We start from the raw sequence: 23,430 nt of genomic DNA, 5'->3' as shown, positions 1-23,430 counted from the left end.
TTACACCTCTCCCATAAGGAGTGTCACCCCCCTGGCAACTGGCGATCCGCCGGCCGGGCCGCAATCCCCGGCCGTGACTGACTCCGTGATTGAACGACGTCACCGGCCCGATAAAGGACCGCGATTGGTCGATCCCAACTCATCTCTGGTGGCAACCATCAGAGATTACTCACGGGCAGGGTCGCGCGATCGCGTCCTGTGATGCCTCGCGGTGGAGGATGTGGATTACTAACGCACTTGCCACCATAAGCAATCTCGTAACCCATTTCTGTTGCAGTTCAGATTCATCACATCACATCATCTCACTTTAGACTGATAACCTCGTGGACAAGGTGATGAATTTCGCACTGTAAGGGTACTGGTTCGATTCCCGGCGATGAAATTTTTTTTTTAAAGTAACTAGTTAATTTTTTTTCATATTCAGCCAGCTTCTTTGGACCTGGTTTTTATAAAGCGTAAAAATAAAAAATGAATAAAGAACTTCCGCTACTTATTTTTATTGCAATATTATGTCATATTTTCAGAGCGAATACTTATACAGTATTGTATGAACACAATTTCTATTAACTTTACCGCGTGTATATCCGCGGTGTTGATCAAGCACGTGATTCACTCATTGTCAACAGTAGTCCTTACATATCTTACATTCACATTTTACAGTTCTGATTGACTATAGTTATTCACTCCTTCATGAAAAAATATTCATCTAAGCGACGAAGTCTAGTGGTCTGTTGAAACCTCCTTTTCTGTTCATGTATTGCCTGTACTTCCTTTTTAGAATAACATGGACTGCACCTACATCATTTCCATCGACTTTCTTTCCTTTAGTGGTATCAAAACCACAAAAGCCCATCATTCTCATCATCTCCTGTTCTTCTGGTGTTTTACCTTGTAAATCGGCCTCTAAAAATAAGTAAACTTTCTTTAAAGCCGTGCTTTTTACTATAAATAAAGCTAATACACCAATTAGATCAAGGCAGATATGTATGTGTCAATATAAACTGTAACTTGGCATCATCTTTGGTCATGTGTGCTGATAATTTTCAAGCAGTTAAATAATGAATGGCAAATAATGAACGACTAACAGCAACATGTTTATGGTATCGTAATACATTTTACTAAAGTTGTAAACATTATTTTTGCTCATTGCATTTGGTAATTGTTTCAAAATAGTATTAAAATCTTTAACTTAGATCCTTTATTTATTGTACAAAATGCTATTAGTAGCCCTATACATTGCAAAGAAAGCAATTTTCATTTATTGAAAGTTAACCATTAAGTAGATCATATGCTTTACTACATTATTTTCATTGTTAACAAATACAATTTAATTAACATTGTTAGTCATTTTACTATAGTGATATGCAACTTACCTGTGATAATTGGTCGTTCTGCAGTAGGTGGTTTTGATTTAGGCTTTGGTCGATCTCGATCTCTTGAACGGGATCTGCTGTAAGATCTTCTGTGCCGGTCACGGTCTCGTTCACGTTCTCTGTCACGATCTCTGGATTTTACTCTGTCTCGATCCAATGACCTGCACAGTTGAGTATGCATAATCTAGTATCCTAACACTTACATGCTAAATGAATATTTCTTACAAAACTAAATACAAGGAAAGAATTATAATACAAACAGCTGTAAACAAAATAAACAGCCACCATGAATTATTACTAAACATGCAGTTAACAAGCTTCTCGTAAATATAAAATTAAATGTTGTATGACTTTCATATTTTAAAATAAATATTCCTTACCGTCTTCTTCTTTCTCGAGATCGTCTTCTTCGTCTGTCTCTTTCTCGTTCTAGAGAGCGATCCCGTCTCCTACGTGGAGATGGTGATCGACTTTGTCCCATTCTATAAAAGAGTAACAAAAATCAATCTAACAATATTATATGTAATCAGTGTTGTCATTTTACAAATTAACTTAAGATTAAAAATTTAAATAGATATAAATCTAAGTTATAAGAATGATTGTACAAGATTAATAATAACCTATAAGCCTTATGTTACAAAATTAACAAACATTCATTTTCAAAGGCATATAATTTTGCAGTGAAAATTTACTTAAATACTTAGTGAACATAAAATGATAAATAATAACTTCCTAATCTTTACACAAGCAGTACCTCTAATACTTACGCAATTTTTAATTCTGACCTACGAACTTTGACATTTATAATATCTATTTAGCCGAGGAACTAAGTAAAAAATAATTATAAGAACACATAAATATTTCGATTAAATGTCACAATTGGAATCCGTGTCGCTAAGCATCACATTTACAAAACGTTAACACTTGATTCTAGCAGAATTCTACCTAGTAAAGTCAAATTTATACAAATTTTTAACCATAGATAAGTTTAGAACGTGTTCAGCAGACGGACCAGTTAGCTCGATTACGGTCTTGTGCTGCCACCTATGAAGAATTTAAAGGTTTATACATAATTTAAAAAACATGGAATAACCAGAAGATACAATATAATTTGTCGCCTGTTCTAGATACTCTATTCATCCGTACAATATACAGAAGATACTATAATTCGATGCGTTAATTTATTATCGCTCGATTACTCACGGGAAATTACATTACAAATGTACAGATTAATTTTACCATCAGCAAGATTAACACATGAACAAAACAACCCAGTAGGTAGCGCCCTCTTAAAATGTGGAAGTATGTACATACACATCTTTATTAATCGTCGATACAATGCTTGAAGATCAATACAAAATTTTTAGACCGACAAATATTTTAATAAATTAACGCCATTAGATGGCGCGAGATGTCTGAATGAGAAAGACCTAAAGAATCTTATCCTAAAGCAAAATGTATAAAGAATATCAATACGAGAACCAGTGATGCTGAAATACAATATTTTCTAAGATATTAATGTACCCACTTTCGCAAACAGGTAATAAATTAAACAATTTTACAATTTAATACTATGTTCGACGTTCACAAACTTGTTTTGGGTAACGGAGTATTTAACATTTATTAAGTTTACATAGGTGTTTTGATTCAGGTAAAAGCTTTCCAATGAAGATTAGTACATACCCATGTAAGGTATAAGTATAATTTTTAATTTAAATTTAAAAAGTTTTTAGACGCGGAAAAGAAGAATTTATAACAATATTTAATACACCTCCAGTAGCCGTGATCGTCTAGTGGTTAGGACCCTACGTTGTGGCCGTAGTAACCCAGGTTCGAATCCTGGTCATGGCAATGTGATAAAAACATTGTCACGGCGGAGGCTTTTTTTTTAATCTAACTCTTATACTACCTTTTTAAGTTATTTTAACTTTGCATTCAATGATTTTTACCTTCTACGAAATAGCTGCTGTTATTAATTTGTACATTCACATTTTTAAATCAATATAATTTAATATACAAAATGAAGTTGTCGTGCTGCTCAGTTATAACACTTATTATGTTCAAATACATAAAAAGAAGCAAATCCAAATCAATGCAATAATTTACTGCTTTTGCTATGTACATTATTCTGTACGGTTTATGACTAAATGTATACACTCCTGTTTCATTGTTTCCATCGTGAAACATACTAAGACAGCAAAATGTAGCAAAAGAAAATATTTTATACGCATATAGTTTTTGAATTTTAGTCGATTTGAAAGAAGGAACCAGAAATGGATAGCATGTACAATAGCCAATATGTGACTTTAATTGTGTTATATCTTAGATTCTGTACAGATATTTCTAAGTTCTGTATACCAATGTATAATGTTATTGATTAAGGTCTTGAGGCTTCCGTGGTTGTTGTTCCTTACTTGCGAATTTGCTTCTACCCGGAAGTTATATGTAACAATATCAGAATGTTCATAATGCTATTGATTGTAACAATATCTGAATTTAAAAGACTAAGTACGTTAAAACATTATAACGTTATGGAAAATTCTGTTCATTGTTTCAAACAATTATTTAGCAGTATCAATCAAATCGTGAATTTATTTTTACATGCAAATAATATATTTAGTATAAAATTAAATACCGTTCTTCCGTTTCTTGGACTGCTGATGCTAATGGTAAAATTCAAGGTCATGATATGCCATCACTGATGATCCTGGGGTCATTATTTCTGTTTCAAACAATTATTTAGCAGTATCAATCAAGTCGTGAATTTATTTTTACATGCAAACAATATATTTGGTATAAAATTAAATACCGTTCTTCCGTTTCTTGGACTGCTAATGCTAATGGTAAAATTCAAGGTCATGATATGCCATCACTGATGATCCTGGGGTCATTATTTCTGTTATGCCCCAGCTAGCAGGTCGTCAGACCGTAACTATAGTCGAGCTGTGTTACGTGAAATTCGTGTCGTTCCTTTTTAAATAGCTTACCGGACAGTTAAAAAGCAATTTAGCAGTGTACTTTCATAATATAATAGAATCTATTTAAAGATCGTGAAATATACATTCGAAGATATTAAAACTCGGTTGAATATGTCCTTGACATGATTCACATATATGACCATTTAGTACTGGTTTAAATCAGCCTAGTTCTTCACAAAATGTAATTAAAAAATTCAAATGGTTTTATACCATTGACGAGTATTCCTTAAATACTGTTCATTAGTCATTCAGAGATAGAGAAGAATTATTCAAATAGAATGTAAAAGAAAACTGCCTTTCATGCTGAAAGAATAGTTAAAACGCGAAGCGAAAGTCATTTTTTTTTAAACACTTTGTGAAGCATCCTAAAATTAAAACGATACAGGTAGTCGAGTAATAACATTTAACTGATTAAATTGATGGCTCACTACTGAACAATGCAATGCTTTTTCAGACGAAAGAAAAACTTCAGAAAGTGATTAATGCTAGAACTAATATCATATTACACAATTTGTTAAATATTGGAGAATTGCCGTTTAACCGTTTTTTATTGATTAATTCCTATTTTCTTTTCTCGAAAATCGATGGAAAGGTGGGATTATTGTTAACAATTTCTGTTTTTTTTTTTTGTATTCTTTTGACTGATTCGACATATCATGTAAGGTAAGTGTATCAGTGACCGAACACTCAAGACGCCGTTCAGATTCAGATCAGGATTAAGCACATAAAGACCGATATGAGGTACAGACGACTTGAATCAACGTAAAAAACAGAATTTCTAGTTTCCAAAACACGTGCTATATATATGTAAATATTGAGTAATTTATTATTTATGCCGCAAAGGCGATGGAGAAGTCCAATGTCTAGTGTTCGAACAGCCATTATTTAAGGAATGCTTAATAAAAGGAAATATTTAAGGTGGTGTTCGGCAACTGGGACGTATTCGACCACACACATACCTTACCTTACCTTGAAATACCTTCCTTACCTTACCTTAGAATACCTTAAAGTAGATATTTTCAATCGAGTCGACGGAAAGGAGGGATTATTGCTAACACCTTCTGTTTTCTTGTATTCCATTCGCTCATTTGTCGTACCATGTAAGGTAGATACTTTCACGTGAATAATTCCAATTTTCTTTTCAGATAATCGACGACAAGGAGGGACTATTGTTAGCGAATTGTTTCCTTGTTTTCCATTGGCTCATTGATCGGAGCGTTTCCTCGTGGGCGATGCGGCTTCTCGTCGTCGTGCGTCCTACTCTCCAGGAGATTCGATCGTCGTCACGGTTTCTCTGTCCTTTTAAGGCAACGAGCTACACCTACCTTGCAAACTCGTTTCCCTTGCACCTAAGTACAGACCAATCCGTAAAAAGTAGCCCAGATCGTAACAGTCTCTTACGACATCGGGGAACTCTGTTCAGCGATCACCGAGATGATTCTCATTCCTCGAGAATTCACTTTTCTCGATACTCTAATTCGGCAGACCTACATTTAAGTAAAAATAAATGATATATACTAAAAACTCATTTTTTCGGCACCACTATTCCAACACAGATTCACGAATTTGACTGCAAGATTTCATAATATCTCTTTTATAGATTTGTCAAGTGATGCTTAGTACAAAAGTGGCATACCAGGAGTTTCAATCTTTAATGTAGGTATAGGGAAAAAATGAACTCATATTCGTCATAACTTAAGGGGGTGTGAATGTGGCTCCGAGGAGTCGATCGTTCATGAAACTTTTCTCCGAACTAAGTGTACCGAATCGTTTTACACTTTACAACGTGAATACGAATGCTAGAAAAAAGATCCTGACACCCATGAAATGTCATGTTTAATAAATTTAAAAAATACCTCAAACAAATTGTTAAAGAATTTAAATTTCATGGGTGTCAGGATCTGCCTTATAGCGTTTATATTCACCCCGTAAACTTTAAAACGATTCGATACACCTAGTTCAGAGCAAAGTTTCATAAACAAAACCTCTGTATCGCCACTTTGACATCACCTTAACAAACTAATTAGGAGGCAGCATTTACGATAAAAGTAGGCGCTGGAGTCGTTCGACCGCAAAAAACTTCGATCTCTAATTGTGGTGTCAAGTACGAGAATAAGTCGAGGACCCACGCCCCTAGAGTCGACTCTTGTTCATAAAAAACGTATACAAGTGTATGTTCACGTATCGCCGTTTAGGTGTCTCCCCGCGTATGACCTCATCACCGTATATGGTGCCTATATACGGAGGAACATGACGTCATTTACGTGTACCGCTATCGACAAAACCTTCCTATCTCCCGAACGAGTTCCTCGTTGCAGTCGACTGCAACTCCGATCTTAGAGACTCTAAAATACATCCTTGTATACCGCAGGTCGATCATTTATCAATTCAACCTGCGGAGGAAAGTTGATTCTTCCGGATAAATTATTCACGAGACCCTACTTTACTTAAAGGAGCTCATTATGCTCATGAATGCGGTGCACGCGTAAACCCTATTATTTTCGAACATGCGCGGTTCTCGTTGATTGTAGAACACAAATCCGACACCATAAGTGTTGGATCAAGTTTTCACATGATTAAGAAGGGGGAATCGAAGCGTTTTATCGATAATCACCCTCCACCTTTGGCGTGAATAATCACGGACAAATACAATCTTCTAAACACGACTTCATTGTATCTATAGCAATTCTGTAGTCACTAAAAGTTATCAGCGTCATTTACCTCTGTCAAATTATGTTTAAAGAAATTGAAATAAGAAGGTAAAGAATAAAAATGAAATACATACTATACAAAATACTTGGCTGGTGCTATGGTGAAGTAATTTATAAATATCGCTTCTTAATTATTTATAATTCACCGGTAAGTAAGACTTAGATCGATGTTTCCGATATTTTATTGCCTGAACGTTAAGAATTTTTAATTTAAATTCTGAAAAAATATTTTGGGCATTTTATTTAGTGTAAGATGTGGTTGGTATTAACGCATGACTTCAGTCAATCTTTTGTGGTGCCGGTCTTTTTTCTTATGTTTATTAAGAAAGTACTGTTTGCAGTACTCAAATTGCATCGTGCAGATTGAAAATAATTTTCATCGAGTGTGTCGGATATATTTTGATGTGAGACCAGGAGATTGTAGAGAGAGAATTCTGGATATTTTTTTGAGAGGCTGACACGAAAACTAATTGCTGAAGAAGAACCGATGATGTGGGAGGTTCCCCTGTAAAATGCATTAACGGTCTCAGGGCATTGCACTCGAGCAGTCTGCAAGAGTACAGTCAAAGTACCAACCGCAAGATTTATCTAGACGTTGTTCACTGTCTAACTGTAAATATGCAACTAAGGAGTCGTAAGAATGTCGCGGAGTACCGTGTCTGTCCGGAGAAAGGCAACAATTTCTCTCATGATTCCAGAGAAAAATAAAAAACAGCGGTATCCAAGATTATCCAAATTTCCTTTAGTGTAGAGACATCGGTAAGGTAAGTGTACCAGTGATCGAACACCACCTTAAATACTTCCTTTTATTAAGCATTCCATGAATAATGGCTGTTCGAGTGCACTGGTACATTCTACTTTTCCACCGTCTTCACAGCATAAATAACAAATTACTCAATATTAAACATGTATATGGCATGTGTTTTAGAAATTAGAAATTATCTTTTTTACGTTGATTCAAGTCGTCTGTACCTCATATCGGTCTTTATGTATTTAATCTTGATCCGAATCTGAACGGCGTCTTAGGTGTTCGGCCACTGGTACACTTACCTTCCTACTTTCTCGATTTTAAAATCTATTAAAAAATTATATTATGAAACGAAAGATATTAGAACAATGTAGACATTTTTTACTGATCGTCGAAATTGCAGATACGGACGATTTTCAATTCCCGAGTTAAAGTGTGCCTGTACTCGCGTCCCTTAAGCATGTATTTATAGCGCGGCCCCTTCGGAGTAAAAGACCTATGCAGATTAGCTTTTATTTTCACCAAGTCTGGATGGCATGCGAGCTAAATGCGTCTTCCCTCGGGATTTCCGAGCATCGTCCATAGTTTGGAACGTGTACGGCAGATTCGAGCCGAACTCTTCTCGAGCTTGGTAAGAAGACTGGAGTAGAATGGAATTCAACATTTTAATTTCAGCGAATACCTGATTTTTCATTTGCTCCTTATTAAGCCCTTTCCGTTACCGAGAAAATAAAGAATAAAACGAGATTCAATCTCTTGGACATATAAAGTGGAATTTATTCAAATTAAATATTCGAAAGTTATATTCTAGAATAAGAATTCAAAGTACTTTAAGGTGAAGTCGAGAAGCGTCGAGAAGCGTCGAGAAATTTGATCGATGTCGGTAAAAAAGATTCTTCTAAATACCTACGTGAACGACGTTCGTTTTATATTAACAGCTGTGTCGAATTATGTTGGCTATTGTACTAAATGTCATACCTCGTATGTCATTTACGTGTAATAAATATAAAGAAATCGAAATAAAAATTCAGAAATCTCCTGGATTCATTGTTTTTAATGGCCTAATCTACTGCAAAATGCCACCCTGCGCTATCTCTGATTTCAGAGCCAATTACATTTTTTCTCCGAGACCTTATGTTACCATCGTTTTAACATAGAAGCGTAAGACCCTATTGTTTGGTTTTATCCCGTTCGAATGCGAGTTTCTCGATTATCAGAGTGTTCTAAATTGTTGTATAATTGTCCTGACATTTTCGTTTCTCCCCTCAGAACCTTTAATAATTGTATATAGATCAAAATATGAGAGCTTGGCGCCAGTTTGGTTCTGGCCTAGGCTACGTCACAACAATGTTTTTGGAAAATCCAAATTTTTAAAGCGTCAGGATAATTCTTAGGTACTCATGAGTCGTGTGTCGAAGTTACAGATCTTCTTTGCCGAAACTAGAAGGAATTAAACAAAACAGAAACATATTCTTCTTTAAGGAATTCAACATAAATCAGAGTACATCATGTGAATAGAATAAAATTAAGATTTACAGAAAATTTATTTCTGCTGCGTGAATTGAGCTTGTTGAAAAAAAATGACGTATTAAATAGAACAGAAATATTGTCAAACCGTGCACTTTTAAATTCTATTCTGTGCAAGCTTTCTTACCGGGAAGCTTTCAATGCCATCAAAGAGGAGCCATGCTCGTTTCGTTGAAACAACAATAGCAGAAGCAAACAAAGCCACTTGTACAAATTTGGACCCATTGATTATTTAACCATTGTCCTTTCTCTTCTCTATATAAAATGGAAAATCCTTAAAAATGTCATCCTGTTATATTTTAATAAATAATTTATAGAACCTTATTCTCTGATTGTAACGAATGGTTATTCAAATTCGAAACTATCCAGTTGATATGATCGAAGAAGTTCCGATGAAGAAGCAAATAGACTTATATAAGAACTGTTATTGGTGTACAAGGTTGGGGGACCTGGGCGGGTCTCATTTGCATATGCTTCGTTGAATATAGGAGCACTGAAATTATTTCATCGCTCTGAACAGGATGCTCCAATCATGGAGACGTTAAGTAGTACGAGTATAGCTCGTACGTGAATTAATTACTCTTTATTTTAGTCGGATGAGAAAAATTGTTTCCGTAACAAAAACAATTTGCGTTGCAAGTGAACATTAAAGTTTCATTCTTGATCTTTCCACGCGTTAATATTAATTTATAGCTAATCATACAAGTTTAACGAGTATTATATATATATTATTTTATTTTTACACATTTTATAAGTATGTATTTACATTCTTGTCTAATTTTATAAATACAGAAGTTATTCGAATAAAATGTTTGAAGTACTACGCATTTAAAATTCATGAAAAAGCCTCTATCTGGGTGTACACTTTTTTTTAATAATAAACAAAAAATATTTCATGTACAAATATGTCAACTTATACAGGGTTATCATTCAACAGTCGATACAGCAGTTGGACCTTGAATTCAAGGAGGAATATCAAGAAGTAAGAAATCAATGATAAGAAAACCAGCATAAGAATCGAAGAACACAAGTACCGAACATATTTCGTGTTTACTTATTTATATTTACTACCAATAACGTAAATATACTTTCAAAATGGATCCCATAAAACGACACACCTTATTTCAGTATACGAATAATTTAAAAATTATTGAATAACACGTAACGTGTCCACGTTGGCATCGATTGTAAAACTACCAAATTTTATGTTATATATTTTTGTATAATATTCACATTCGTATGAATAATAAAATTCATATGATACAGTTGTTTCGACTTAAGTTGTTTTGAACCTCATTCATCAATATTCTTCGTACATTCTTCTAATTTACATAAGGTTTTTATTTATGACAAATGCTAAAATTTCATAAAATTTCAGTGAAACTGTATTATTCGCTTCATCACCGAATAGGTAAACTCAAACTCAAATTAAATGGTTTAGGTCTTAACTGCATCGCAACAATAGAAGTTAACTAAATAAAATCAGTCACTTCTGAAAGAGTAAGAATCATTCTCTGCCTCAATCTCTGCCCGTCTTTTTAACCTCTGCAATTTCCAATGTCCCTCTTGACCCCAATGACAAAATAATCGTTTCACTACATACGTAAGTAATTTTCTTTACTCACATGCTTAAGAGCTGCGCAACGTGCTCGAATTATCATCTCTATGTTTATCCCAGACAGACTTGTGAGTTATCAATGTTCATAGCCAATATCAGTTGGCAACAGTTAACACAATGTCATTGCCATTTCCTGATTTCCCTACTTCAATTTTGCACACCTTGAAATTCATATTTCTAATATCGGTACTGTTTCTAACATACTCAGCGAACGTCATTTATGAAGTTCCTTATCAAATAAGACGTTATAATTACATTTGCTCTAGATATAAAGGCCACAAATGCGACTTTTCATGAACAATCTTACGCAATGTGCAAAGAGTAATATGACAAAAATAAACTAAGATTCATATTTTCCATTCAGATAATTAAATGATTTAAACAGACAACTGAAAAGCACATTATTTTAAATGACTTTTCGCATACCTTGTCTAAGACACCGGAAACGTTCATCGTTTAAGACAATCAATGAAATCGAAAATCAGCTTATAATAATCTGTAGTGTGAGTTCATGCTTTCTCAATATTTTAGATCGACAAAAAAGAGTTTTTACTATAAGTTTTTAAGAATCCATCTACTTTCTTGTTTTAGGGAAGCCTATATTCAACTCGTGTTGCCGATAAATGTTCTTGGCGACATACTCTACGCCAATGGCTACCCTCCCTTAATTTCCATATTTTTAATCGAAAGAAAAATAAAACATACCAGAAATCGTGAACGTTACAGTGGGGAAACCTCCATTTAAAGAAAATAAATTCTTTCCAAATGAATCCCAACACATATATATTTTGGCCGTCTGAACAGACATGTCCTCTTAACAGAAGGTTATTGCTGTCGAGTACAGAAACAAAAAAAACGTAGAGAACAAGAAAACCCTTGAAATGGTTCCTGTAAAACCACTGGACGTAATCGATACATCGGAAACGTGCCACTTGTGGCAACTGAATCTCAATCCGCCATGTTTTTTGAGGACAGACCACGTGACGTAGAAAGTAGCGATCCTTTGTCCTCGAGTCATCCACGTGGAAGAGAGCTCGTATAAAATGGAAGGATATTTTACATCCCGCAGTGGAATTCCGTGACTCGGGTACGTAGATGGGTTTCCATGGGAACAAGCACCGGGCTTATAGAAAATCTATGGGGTACCGAGTAAGTCGCAGGAGTCTCCGGATTCGCGCGTCTCTTCGCCGGTTGACCAATCACAGCGTTCCCTGCTCCAGCCCGGACCGCGAGCTGTACCGAGGCTATAAAAGGCTAGTCATCGTTTCCGATTCATCACACCGCTAAGAACGTTCGGAGGAGCTACATCGCCAGCTTCGCCTAAACGGAACCCAGCTCTCTTCTCGCTCGAGAACCTCGAGAATCTGTGTCAGTGAAACCGGTGTCCCGTATCTCGTGACTACTTTGCAAACATGGTAAGCTCCACGTAAGCTTACTCGACTGCTTTCGAGATGTGACCATTTTTGGGGCCCCTGGATCGGAATGCCCCGCCTTTAGTGCCCAGTGTCCTTTCGAATGGGAACTCGGGAAGCGTCTTACGAAGCCGTTTTAAGATTCGACCGTTACGCCTTTCTGAGAAGTAAAATGGCGCGAGATGTGCAGTGGCGCCGCAAACCGTGACGTTATCTCGAAATTGATCCGGAAAGAGTTAAATCTCGTTTTGGCTTTTTCAACATCCTGTATATGTATTTTGTACATTCCTAGCAGCCATTCGGAGACTGCGTTAAGTGACCAAGCTAAAACGTGACAGGAATATGTTTCAGTTTTATTTTCAACCACGTTATCTCGAAACTGATACGGAAAGGTGGTTACAATCTGGCTTTGACCTTTTCAACATCTATATGTATTTTGTACATTCTGAGGCATTCAAAGACTGCGCTAAGTGACCAAATTAAAATTTGAGAAGAATATGATTCAGTTTTATTTTCAACCACGTTATCGAAACTGATACGAAAATGTAGTTACAATCTCATTTTGGCCTTTTCAACATCCTCTGTATGTATTTTGTACATTCTGAGGCATTCAAAGACTGCACTAGGTGACCAAACTATAATGTGAGAAGAATATATTTCAGTTTTATTTTCAACTACGTTATCTCGAAACTGATACGGAAATGTGGTTACAATCTCATTTTGGGCTTTTCAACATGTGTATGTATTTTGTACATTCTAAGGCATTCAAAGACTGCGCTAGGTGACCAAACTAAAATGTGAAAAAAAATATATTTGTTTTATTTTCAACCACGTTATCTCAAAACTGATACGAAAATGCGCTACCGTCTCGTTTTGGCTTTTTCAACATCCTGTATATATATTTTATACATTCCTAGCAGTCATTCGGAGACGGCGTTAAATAATCGCGCGAAAGTGTGAGAAAAGTATATGTCAAATTCATTTTCAAACACGTCACCTCCGAATCGATTTGGGAATGTATTACCCTCTCATTTCAGCTCTTCGAACATCCTGTACATGTTTTACACGTTCTTAGCACATATTTAAAGACTGCGTTAAGTGACCGCGTTGAAAGGCGCTCGAAAAACATGTAAATTTTGCGTTCACCCACGTATTAAATTTAATAAGAATAAAAAGTTTGGGCCTTGAAAAAAATATAAATACGTTACGACAGGGTGAAAAATATTGCATTCTACGTTCGACCATATCGACAAACAAAGGTGAATCTGTAAATAAAAATTTCATTTAGTTTCCCCCTATTCTAAAAAGAAACTCGAAAAAATCGCAATTATTTTCAGACGCGTCGTAATGTATCTTCTTCGGGGATTATTTCATTACTCAACTTATTTTACGAAACGGAAATCCTTGTACTAGACTGTAACATTCCAACCATTTCTTGTAACTTATTGAAGGAAATAAGCTGCCATTTACATGTCAGATTAGGCTGTCGCGTACGTGCTTCCTCATGCTGTTCGTTACCCTATAAAGCCTGAAATTTCATACAACGTGACAAGTTTACAAAACACGATGATATCCAAAATTTCATTTAAAAATATCCCACTGGTAGAGATTTAAGGTTTTCTCACAATGGCGCGTTGACGCTTCTTTTGAAGAGTCTATACTCTGCAAATCGCAGCATCAAGGTCGATGCTTGAAAAAAAAAAGAGAGAAATGTTAATGCGAACGGTAGCGAAATCTGAATTTGTCGTGACGGAATGTAGTCAGGGACTTTCGCATACTTAAATATGTACATCCGTCCTTAACCACATTCTGCTAGTATCAGAGTTCGCTTTGCGGTCTCAGGTTTATAGTTACGGTCTCTGCGCCATAAGGCTCTAAGTATACGGTGTAGTCGGAAATAGCTTCAATGCGCATACGTAACATGTACAGTGCCATCTTGAACGGGTTCTGAGCTCCGTGTGAAAATCGCTCAGACGTTAACTGAATTATTTTGCGCGAATTTTTCATTGCCTTAATGGCACTTTTCGAGCGGCCCAAAAAAAATCTCAACATGTCCACGAGATTAAGAATCATTATTCAGAATGGATCATGTAAGAATCATTATCCATCTCGAACGGGTTCTGAGCTCCGTGTGAAAATCGCTCAGATGTTAACTGGATTATTTTGCGTGAATTCTTAATTTTTCATTGCCTTCGTGGCACCTTTCGAGCGGCCCAAAAAAAGTCTCATGTCCATGGGACTAAGAATCATTATTCAGAATGGGTCATGTAAGAATCATTATTCATCTCGAACGGCTTATGAGCTCAGTGTGAAAATCGCTTATACGGTAACTGGATTATTTTGCGTGAATTCTTTATTTTTTATTGCCTTAGTGGCACCTTTTGAGCGGTCCAAAAAAAGTCTCAACATATCCATGGGACTAAGAGTCATTATTCAGAATGGATCATGTAAGAATCATTATCCATCTTAAACGGGTTTTGAGCTCCGTGTGAAAATCGCTGACGTTAACTGCATTATTTTGCGTGAATTCTGTATTTTTTATTGCGTTAGTGGCACCTTTCGAGTGGTCCAAAAAATGTCTTAACATGTCCGCGAGAGTAACAATCATCATTCAGAATGCTTTTCGTTATTAAGAGTGAATAAAATAAAAACTCGCTCAACCAAGCGGCATCATTTTTATTAAGGCGTTCCCTAAGTTCACGGAAAAAATTGTTACGGGTTAAAGATGTATTTTCTGCAACGAAACAAAGTACTTATTAAGACGGATTCTTTCGGGTACATCGTTAATCACCATATGCGTGTTCTATTTAAGCATGTAATTGTCTCTAAAGAAAATTCCCTGCCAAAAGAATTCGTGTTATGGAATGAACTAATACATTATACAACCGGACATGAAATGTATAATAAATGTGCACTAATTTGTCATTAAGGCGGCAAATATGTAATTTTTTACATGTGCTAATAGCGGATGGATTTCATAAATATATTTAACGGGGTACCAACGGATCGTTATTAATAGACCTGCTGGGAAGGAATTCACTTTCCCGTTACAATATTGTTCCGCGATAAAATACCGCTCGTGAATAGGAACGACGTGATTTGACGAGACCATTGAAATGATTTCAGCGTGAGTGTATCTCGGTCCATGTCGGCCAGGCCGGAGTCCAGATTGGAAACGCTTGTTGGGAGTTGTACTGTTTGGAACATGGAATTCAACCGGACGGCCAAATGCCGTCCGACAAGATCCAAGGAGGCGGGGACGACAGCTTCAACACCTTCTTCAGCGAGACCGGTGCAGGAAAGCACGTCCCACGAGCAGTGTTCGTCGACCTGGAACCCACCGTAGTCGGTAAGAGGACGCGAGGCCAATGGCCTGAACGAGATCCGGGAAGTCGATTAAGAAAAGAAACCAACGACGTTCTTCCATTTCTTTTACAGACGAGGTTCGAACAGGAACGTACCGCCAGCTCTTCCACCCCGAACAGCTGATCACCGGCAAGGAAGATGCCGCGAACAACTACGCCCGGGGACACTACACCATCGGCAAAGAGATCGTGGACCTGGTGCTGGACCGAATCCGGAAGCTGGCCGACCAGTGCACGGGACTTCAAGGGTTCCTGATCTTCCACTCGTTCGGCGGCGGCACCGGATCTGGATTCACGTCTCTGCTGATGGAACGCCTCTCTGTGGACTATGGAAAGAAGTCAAAGCTGGAATTCGCCATCTACCCCGCGCCCCAGGTCTCCACGGCCGTCGTCGAGCCCTACAACTCCATCCTCACCACGCACACGACCCTCGAGCACTCCGACTGCGCCTTCATGGTCGACAACGAGGCCATCTACGACATCTGCCGACGCAACCTGGACATCGAGAGACCCACCTACACGAACCTGAACAGACTCATCGGCCAGATCGTCTCGTCCATCACCGCCTCCCTGCGTTTCGACGGCGCCCTCAACGTCGACCTCACCGAGTTCCAGACCAACTTGGTGCCCTATCCCCGAATCCACTTCCCTCTGGTCACCTACGCCCCGGTCATCTCGGCAGAGAAGGCCTACCACGAGCAGCTCTCCGTCGCCGAGATCACCAATGCCTGCTTCGAGCCCGCCAACCAGATGGTCAAGTGCGACCCGAGACACGGAAAGTACATGGCCTGCTGTATGCTGTACCGAGGCGACGTCGTGCCCAAGGAGCCATCGCCACCATCAAGACCAAGCGCACCATCCAGTTCGTCGACTGGTGTCCCACTGGTTTCAAGGTTGGCATCAACTATCAGCCCCCAACCGTCGTCCCCGGAGGTGATCTGGCTAAGGTGCAGCGCGCGGTCTGCATGTTGTCCAACACCACCGCCATCGCCGAGGCCTGGGCTCGTCTTGACCACAAATTCGACCTCATGTACGCTAAGCGCGCCTTCGTTCATTGGTACGTCGGCGAGGGCATGGAGGAGGGAGAGTTCTCCGAGGCTCGCGAGGATCTGGCTGCCCTCGAGAAGGACTACGAAGAGGTCGGCATGGATTCCGTGGAGGGAGACGGAGAAGGAGCCGAAGAATATTAATGTATTGGACTGAACACGAGGGTGATATTTACAGTACTCGTTCGCTCGTCGGTCATTCCCAAAAGGCTGATTATTAGATGAATAAATATCAATTCGTACTTTCGCTACCATGAAACTCTGGCTGTTTAATTTACCCTTTGATATTGCGATTAGTCTCCTTTACTCCTTGCCGTCTTTCTGCATTTGGTACGGACTTTTAGTAATCCGGGTGCTCGGGATATATTTGTTCAATGGGCATCAGACTTTTTGGCACGGAATTGTCTGGGGAGGTTGAACCCAACGCGATATACCATTCGCTCTTAACGAAAAATCAATATTCCCCGAGCTTAAACCTTAGAGCAAACTGGGCAGACATCCTAACCACTGCTTTAACGCTAGAACTACCGGCGGATTTTTTTTGTTATAGGATGGGGCTTCTGAAATCGGTCGTTCTGACTGGTCTTGGTATTTCCGGGGTTAAACGATAAAATTGAACTCTACCTATGATATTTAAATGTTTACTTTCCTTCCGAGTATTTATACTGCTTAAAATAAAATTCGATTTTGTCGCAAATTACGATTATATACGAGGAATTATAGTAATGAAAATTTAAACGGTGACAACTACTGTCTCGTTCGCGTTCAGTTACTAATAGTGCCTTCAATTAGTTCATATTCGTAAGTGAGATCCACTTGAACGTGGTCCAACATCGTGCATCGAGGAAGCTGGAACTTATCGTGCAATGATTACACGTGTTAATCCAATAGAATTTTTAATTGTCTCAGGGTAGGGAATATATCTGAGAAACAACGAACTGGAGTTTCATCCTGTACCATTTTGCATATACATTGCCAGTTTGCCGGCGACTTTTCCGAATTTGAAGCCGAATTTCTGACGTCTGATGTTTGCACGAGTTTCTAAATTTCGGGAGGCCAAAATGTCTAGCGGAGAATATTAGGCAGAAATTACCGGGCTCTTGAAAAGAAGCGATTCTGCTCCAGGGGTTCATCCTTCCGATGGTACCTGCCCTGACAATGACACTTCCTCCGGCATTATTGATTTCCGACAAGTTAAACCCGAATCGCGCTAACACGGTCTTCGGGCGAAACGCCCTATAGCGGAATCTGAAACTTATTGATCTGTCGCGTTCTATGACTCAGGGGTGCGATACTGCTGCGCCAATGGGTGTCGAGGATTCTGCCGGGTATAAAAGCCCCTGTAGGGTGTGTCGGGGGTGCAGTGTCCGGGCGGCTCTCTCGACGGCGAGGTTAGTGAAGCTTCATCGCCAGCTTCGGTTAAATCTCCTGTCTTAGAGGCAACCGAGAAAAGCACTTCCTGTCGAAATGGTAAGTCGACGTCATCTTGAAGCCCTATTGTGAAAGGAGAGATAGCGTTGTCCTGATTCTCGATATTGTCGCTTAATTATAATTCATCGATCTAACCAGAATTTAACGTAAAGGTGGCTACACGCGTAATGATGAATCGTTGCGATTTGTAATGTGCATGGTTAAATCGAATTTCTCTATTATCTTCGGCTTTGCTCCATGCGTCTGTTGAATTTGTATTAATTTTTTTCTGCGGATCTATCGTAATGATTTATCGTCACGGCTTGTGTCCACCTTTAGCTTGAAAATCTCTTATGGAGAAAAGAGACTAAAGCGTCTCAGATAGACATTCATGATATATGATTCGGAAAATCGATTTACAAACAATTTGCTGAGTGGAATCTCTGTAATAAGGGTACGCATATTATATAATAAATTAGAAGAAAAATATCCGGGAAATTTTTGACGCCAGGGGTTAAATATCAACTGCAAGACGCTGCAATTGTTTATCGGCAACACGTGAGATAAATTTAGCTGTACATGTACGGACAAATATTCAGACGTTGCATGTACTTAACTTTGCTTCATATTTAAGTATTTTTGGTTCGTCATTGCGTATTGTAGATATGAGTTCCAAATGAGGACTCATAAGCAACGCATTCATGACTCATTTCACGATCTTTATGAGGCAAATTTGATGCAAATTTTGTATCACTTTGTCTATCTGGGATAATTCAAAATGTCGGTATCGTCACTGTTTAATTGGTTTCAATTGAATATCGTCATCAGGGATTGAATCGAAGCTTTGTCTAAAGGTGACTGCATATGTAACATATAATGTCAAATCGAATTTTTTCATAACGTCTACGCGTTGGTTAAATTTATATAAAATTGTCGCAACGAGTTATTGTCTAGCCAACTTAAAGTAGTATGCAATTGTTAAAATATTAATGGTCTTTAATGAAAATCAATAGAAAAAATGTTTTGTGGTGGACAATTGTTCGGATAAAATGTTGAACTTTCCGGATAAATGTTCACCGTGGACATTGCTGCGGGCTAGAAATATTATTTATGAAATTTTTACTAATATTTCCACCTGACCCTCTGACTTAATTTTCCTTCACTTCAGAATGAATATTCTAAATGCAGGTTAATATATAAAAGTAAGTCGAGTACTTCAAGAGTAAAATAATAAAGAAAATTAGCGAAAGCGCGTTACGATATTAGAAGTCGAATATTTTATTAATGAATTAGATCGAATGAAACGTGTGAATCAATCTCGGTGCAATATTTAATAAATGATAGAAAGTAACGCAGCAAAATGTTGTTTGGAGAATTACGAAAAAGGGGTAATCTTATCGACATTGCCGGTTAAGCGCAACTAGGTGCGCGCGCAACTTTAATCTATTACCGGAAACTGAACGTACTTCATCGTTTTAGGCAACGCCTTTATTTCTTAGAAATATATTTAGAATATACACATAGAAGTCATGAAATGAAAGTATAAATATATGCATGGATATATAATACATAGAGAAGTCACGAAAAAAACCATGATACTATTACATCAATTTCTTCTAAAGTCAGAGAATCGTCAGTATTCGTCGATGTTCATATTTCCCAGATATAATTAATTTTGACGAATCTAACTCCTCGAGGGTCTTCAAATTATTGGAACAATTGTTAAATCGTTTATTTTGTTTAACCCTTCGCCCTCCTTTGTCGAGTGTGACTCGACATCTCAATAATTGCGAGTGCAAAGGGTTAAGAATGCCTAAGCGGTTATCAACTATTTTATGTAAGACCACATATCATCACTTTCTGTAAAATAAAGATGCAACAATTTGTTAGGGTATATACTTAAAGAATTAATATTACAAGAACCGGGAGATTTTTTGTCTCGTGATTTAAAATCCGTAATTTTTCCAGGTTCGGTAGTTCTAGGATTACTCTCGAAATTAACTATTTTCGACTTAAAGACAATTCGGAAATACGTTATCGTAATTCTTCATTAAACACGCCTCAGAAAGTTCTACAAGTTCATGGGAAAGAATTTATATTATATAATAGAGTCAAGCCAGGAATTAGGTTTGAATAAACAAATTTTTATGGAAATTGCAATGGCGTTACTGCAAGATATCAGATTTTATGAAAGTGTAATTAGCTTATATCGCGAGCTTAGAACTGGGCAAAATCACGAATAGCCGCAGTGCAGTCTGCTTTCTAAGATATAGGGCACGTAGTTGCTATGCGTGTACTTAGATGGTACCGATCCTTTACTTCTACCGCCTGCGCAGTATAGTCGATGTAAAAAATGTCGTACACATGAAAAAGTAACAATCGAATTCGACTACAAAATGAGCCATACAAGTACATTACACTTTATCAGGGAAACGTGGTTACAAATTATTTAGATAACAGTTACACAATTATGAATTCAATCGTTCCTAGTAACTTGTATACGCCCTTTAATGCAGCAATTCCTTTGATCGTCATTTAAAAAGTACATTAGTCGTATCTTGTAAAACCATCTTCATGACGCGAGTGACACGGGAATAAACTTTCCTATTTCTACTTGTAACTAAATACCATTGTTCCCATCAACCGAAATGATATCTATAATTTTACTTATATGTCGTTGCCCATTACTAGCTTCGGTAAACACTTATATATGTATATACAACACCACAAATATTTTTTAAATAACACCCATCAACCGAAATGATATCTATAATTTTACTTATATGTCGTTGCCCATTACTAGCTTCGGTAAACACTTATATATGTATATACAACACCACAAATATTTTTTAAATAACACCGTTAACTCCCCACCAAACACGGGTACGTAACAATAACATAACCGGTACATAACGTTTTTAACATGTAATGCAACATACATATAATATATAAGGACGATTTGTATTACTATTTCCTCTGCAGATAAATGCCACTGTTATAAAACGAATAATGAACGTATGCATAACATATCGGTAACTTGTCATATGTTTTGATAATATTATATTACTGCAATGCTAACAAGTTTGTAATAATGTAACCGAGCGATAATGATTTAAATTTACATGATGTTATTGTATCTTTTGAATAACATTCGTTGTATATCATGTTATTCCAGTGTTATGTAACTGTAACATAGGGTGCTTGGTGAGTCCTGGAATTCGTACGTGTTCAGTACTGTTTTATTTGAATTTTAGCGCGAGTGTATCTCCATCCACGTTGGACAAGCGGGAGTCCAGATCGGAAATGCCTGCTGGGAATTGTATTGTCTCGAACATGGCATTCAACCTGACGGCCAAATGCCATCAGACAAAACCGTTGGTGGAGGAGATGACAGCTTCAACACTTTCTTCAGCGAAACGGGAGCTGGGAAGCATGTACCTAGAGCGGTCTTCATCGATTTGGAGCCAACAGTAGTCGGTAGGTGTTAAAAGAGAAGTTACTTACATTCAACATCCACGGGAATTAAATTTAGATATAAGAAAGTTTCAAAAGGACGCGAACGCGACTATCCATATCCTTGTACACGCGTACACTTTACACCCAGTTATTAATAACGAAACGTAAATATTTAAGAAATCAATCCATCGATGACATTCGCTCTTGATAACGCCCTCCCTTATCTGGGGTCCCACCGATTAAATTTCGCGGAAGGGGAATCGTGAATAAACGTTAAATGTATTATACAATCCTGACAGGCATAAATTGGTTAATATTTAAATATCGGAAATCTCCCCATTTTCTGTAATATTTGTATGTTCTATTTTTATAGTATATTTTACATTTTATACATTATTTTATTACATTACATACAAGTCTATTATACATATCGATGCGCATCTGATGACGCTATTAAAAACCCTGAACAAGGGAATTGGATAACGTTAATTCATTTATCAATAATTGAAGCTCATGCGTGCCTTCCCTACGTTCTTCTTGCAGACGAGGTTCGAACAGGAACGTACCGCCAGCTTTTCCACCCCGAACAGCTGATCACCGGCAAGGAGGATGCAGCGAACAACTACGCCCGGGGACACTACACCATCGGCAAAGAGATCGTGGACCTGGTGCTCGACCGAATCCGGAAGCTGGCCGACCAGTGCACGGGACTTCAAGGGTTCCTGATCTTCCACTCGTTCGGCGGCGGCACCGGATCCGGATTCACGTCTCTGCTGATGGAACGCCTTTCTGTGGACTATGGAAAGAAATCCAAGCTGGAATTCGCCATCTACCCCGCGCCCCAGGTCTCCACGGCCGTCGTCGAGCCCTACAACTCCATCCTCACCACGCACACGACCCTCGAGCACTCCGACTGCGCCTTCATGGTGGACAACGAGGCCATCTACGACATCTGCCGACGCAACCTGGACATCGAGAGACCCACCTACACGAACCTGAACAGACTCATCGGCCAGATCGTCTCGTCCATCACCGCCTCCCTGCGTTTCGACGGCGCCCTCAACGTCGACCTTACCGAGTTCCAGACCAACTTGGTGCCCTATCCCCGAATCCACTTCCCTCTGGTCACCTACGCCCCGGTCATCTCGGCAGAGAAGGCCTACCACGAGCAGCTCTCCGTCGCCGAGATCACCAATGCCTGCTTCGAGCCAGCCAACCAGATGGTCAAGTGCGACCCGAGACACGGAAAGTACATGGCCTGCTGTATGCTGTACCGAGGCGACGTCGTGCCCAAGGACGTCAACGCGGCCATCGCCACCATCAAGACCAAGCGCACCATCCAGTTCGTCGACTGGTGTCCCACTGGTTTCAAGGTTGGCATCAACTATCAGCCCCCAACCGTCGTCCCCGGAGGTGATCTGGCTAAGGTGCAGCGCGCGGTCTGCATGTTGTCCAACACCACCGCCATCGCCGAGGCTTGGGCTCGTCTCGACCACAAATTCGACCTCATGTACGCTAAGCGTGCCTTCGTTCATTGGTACGTCGGCGAGGGCATGGAAGAGGGAGAGTTCTCCGAGGCTCGGGAGGATCTTGCTGCCCTCGAGAAGGACTACGAAGAGGTCGGCATGGACTCGGCCGATGGAGAAGGAGAGGGCGCGGAGGAGTATTAGGACGAGCTTCACGGAAAGGGTACACGGTTCAGGGATGTACAGACTTCGGGGAAGACGGAACATCTTTTGTAACTTGTGTACTGATTCGCCAGAAATAAATGGGCCCTGATACGGAA

At 38.6% G+C, this 23,430-nt stretch overlaps 2 protein-coding genes, 1 non-coding gene and 1 pseudogene across 3 annotated transcripts; 3 read left to right on the top strand and 1 right to left on the bottom strand.

Annotated features, from left to right (window-relative positions):
* Positions 1-481: 481 nt before the first annotated feature.
* On the bottom strand, positions 482-2,341 carry LOC105702681 (U4/U6.U5 small nuclear ribonucleoprotein 27 kDa protein). The gene is made up of 4 exons (XM_012430411.1): positions 2,141-2,341; positions 1,754-1,855; positions 1,374-1,534; positions 482-903 (listed from the first exon to the last, which is right to left on the bottom strand). Exons 2-4 carry the CDS (start codon positions 1,852-1,854, stop codon positions 707-709), a joined length of 459 nt encoding a protein of 152 aa, XP_012285834.1. The 5' UTR covers position 1,855; positions 2,141-2,341; the 3' UTR covers positions 482-706.
* Positions 2,342-3,152: 811 nt separating this feature from the next.
* Trnah-gug lies at positions 3,153-3,224 on the top strand. Its single transcript has one exon. It is a non-coding gene; the product is annotated as a tRNA-His (tRNA).
* Positions 3,225-12,236: 9,012 nt separating this feature from the next.
* Positions 12,237-17,037, top strand: LOC105702689 (annotated as a pseudogene).
* A 1,108-nt stretch (positions 17,038-18,145) lies between these two features.
* LOC105702688 (tubulin alpha-1 chain) lies at positions 18,146-23,430 on the top strand. The gene is made up of 3 exons (XM_012430437.2): positions 18,146-18,248; positions 21,443-21,665; positions 22,188-23,430. The coding sequence occupies exons 1-3, from the start codon at positions 18,246-18,248 to the stop codon at positions 23,312-23,314; spliced, it is 1,353 nt and encodes a 450-aa protein (XP_012285860.1). The 5' UTR covers positions 18,146-18,245; the 3' UTR covers positions 23,315-23,430.

This window comes from Orussus abietinus, unplaced genomic scaffold (assembly GCF_000612105.2).
Source record: "Orussus abietinus isolate OABI.00-Male unplaced genomic scaffold, Oabi_2.0 scaffold366, whole genome shotgun sequence".
NCBI classification, from domain to species: domain Eukaryota; kingdom Metazoa; phylum Arthropoda; class Insecta; order Hymenoptera; family Orussidae; genus Orussus; species Orussus abietinus.
The sequence above is the reverse complement of the archived record's forward strand: the minus strand, read 5'-3'. Positions and strand labels throughout refer to the sequence as shown.

Coding starts and splice junctions, on each gene's coding strand:
- LOC105702681 (XM_012430411.1), bottom strand. CDS start 1,854: ATGGGACAAAGTCGATCACCATCTCCACGTAGGAGACGGGATCGCTCT. Junction 1,535..1,753: donor TCTCGAGAAAGAAGAAGACG/GTAAGGAATATT, acceptor TCAACTGTGCAG/GTCATTGGATCGAGACAGAG. Junction 904..1,373: donor AGAACGACCAATTATCACAG/GTAAGTTGCATA, acceptor ACTTATTTTTAG/AGGCCGATTTACAAGGTAAA.
- LOC105702688 (XM_012430437.2), top strand. Junction 21,666..22,187: donor TTTGGAGCCAACAGTAGTCG/GTAGGTGTTAAA, acceptor TTCTTCTTGCAG/ACGAGGTTCGAACAGGAACG.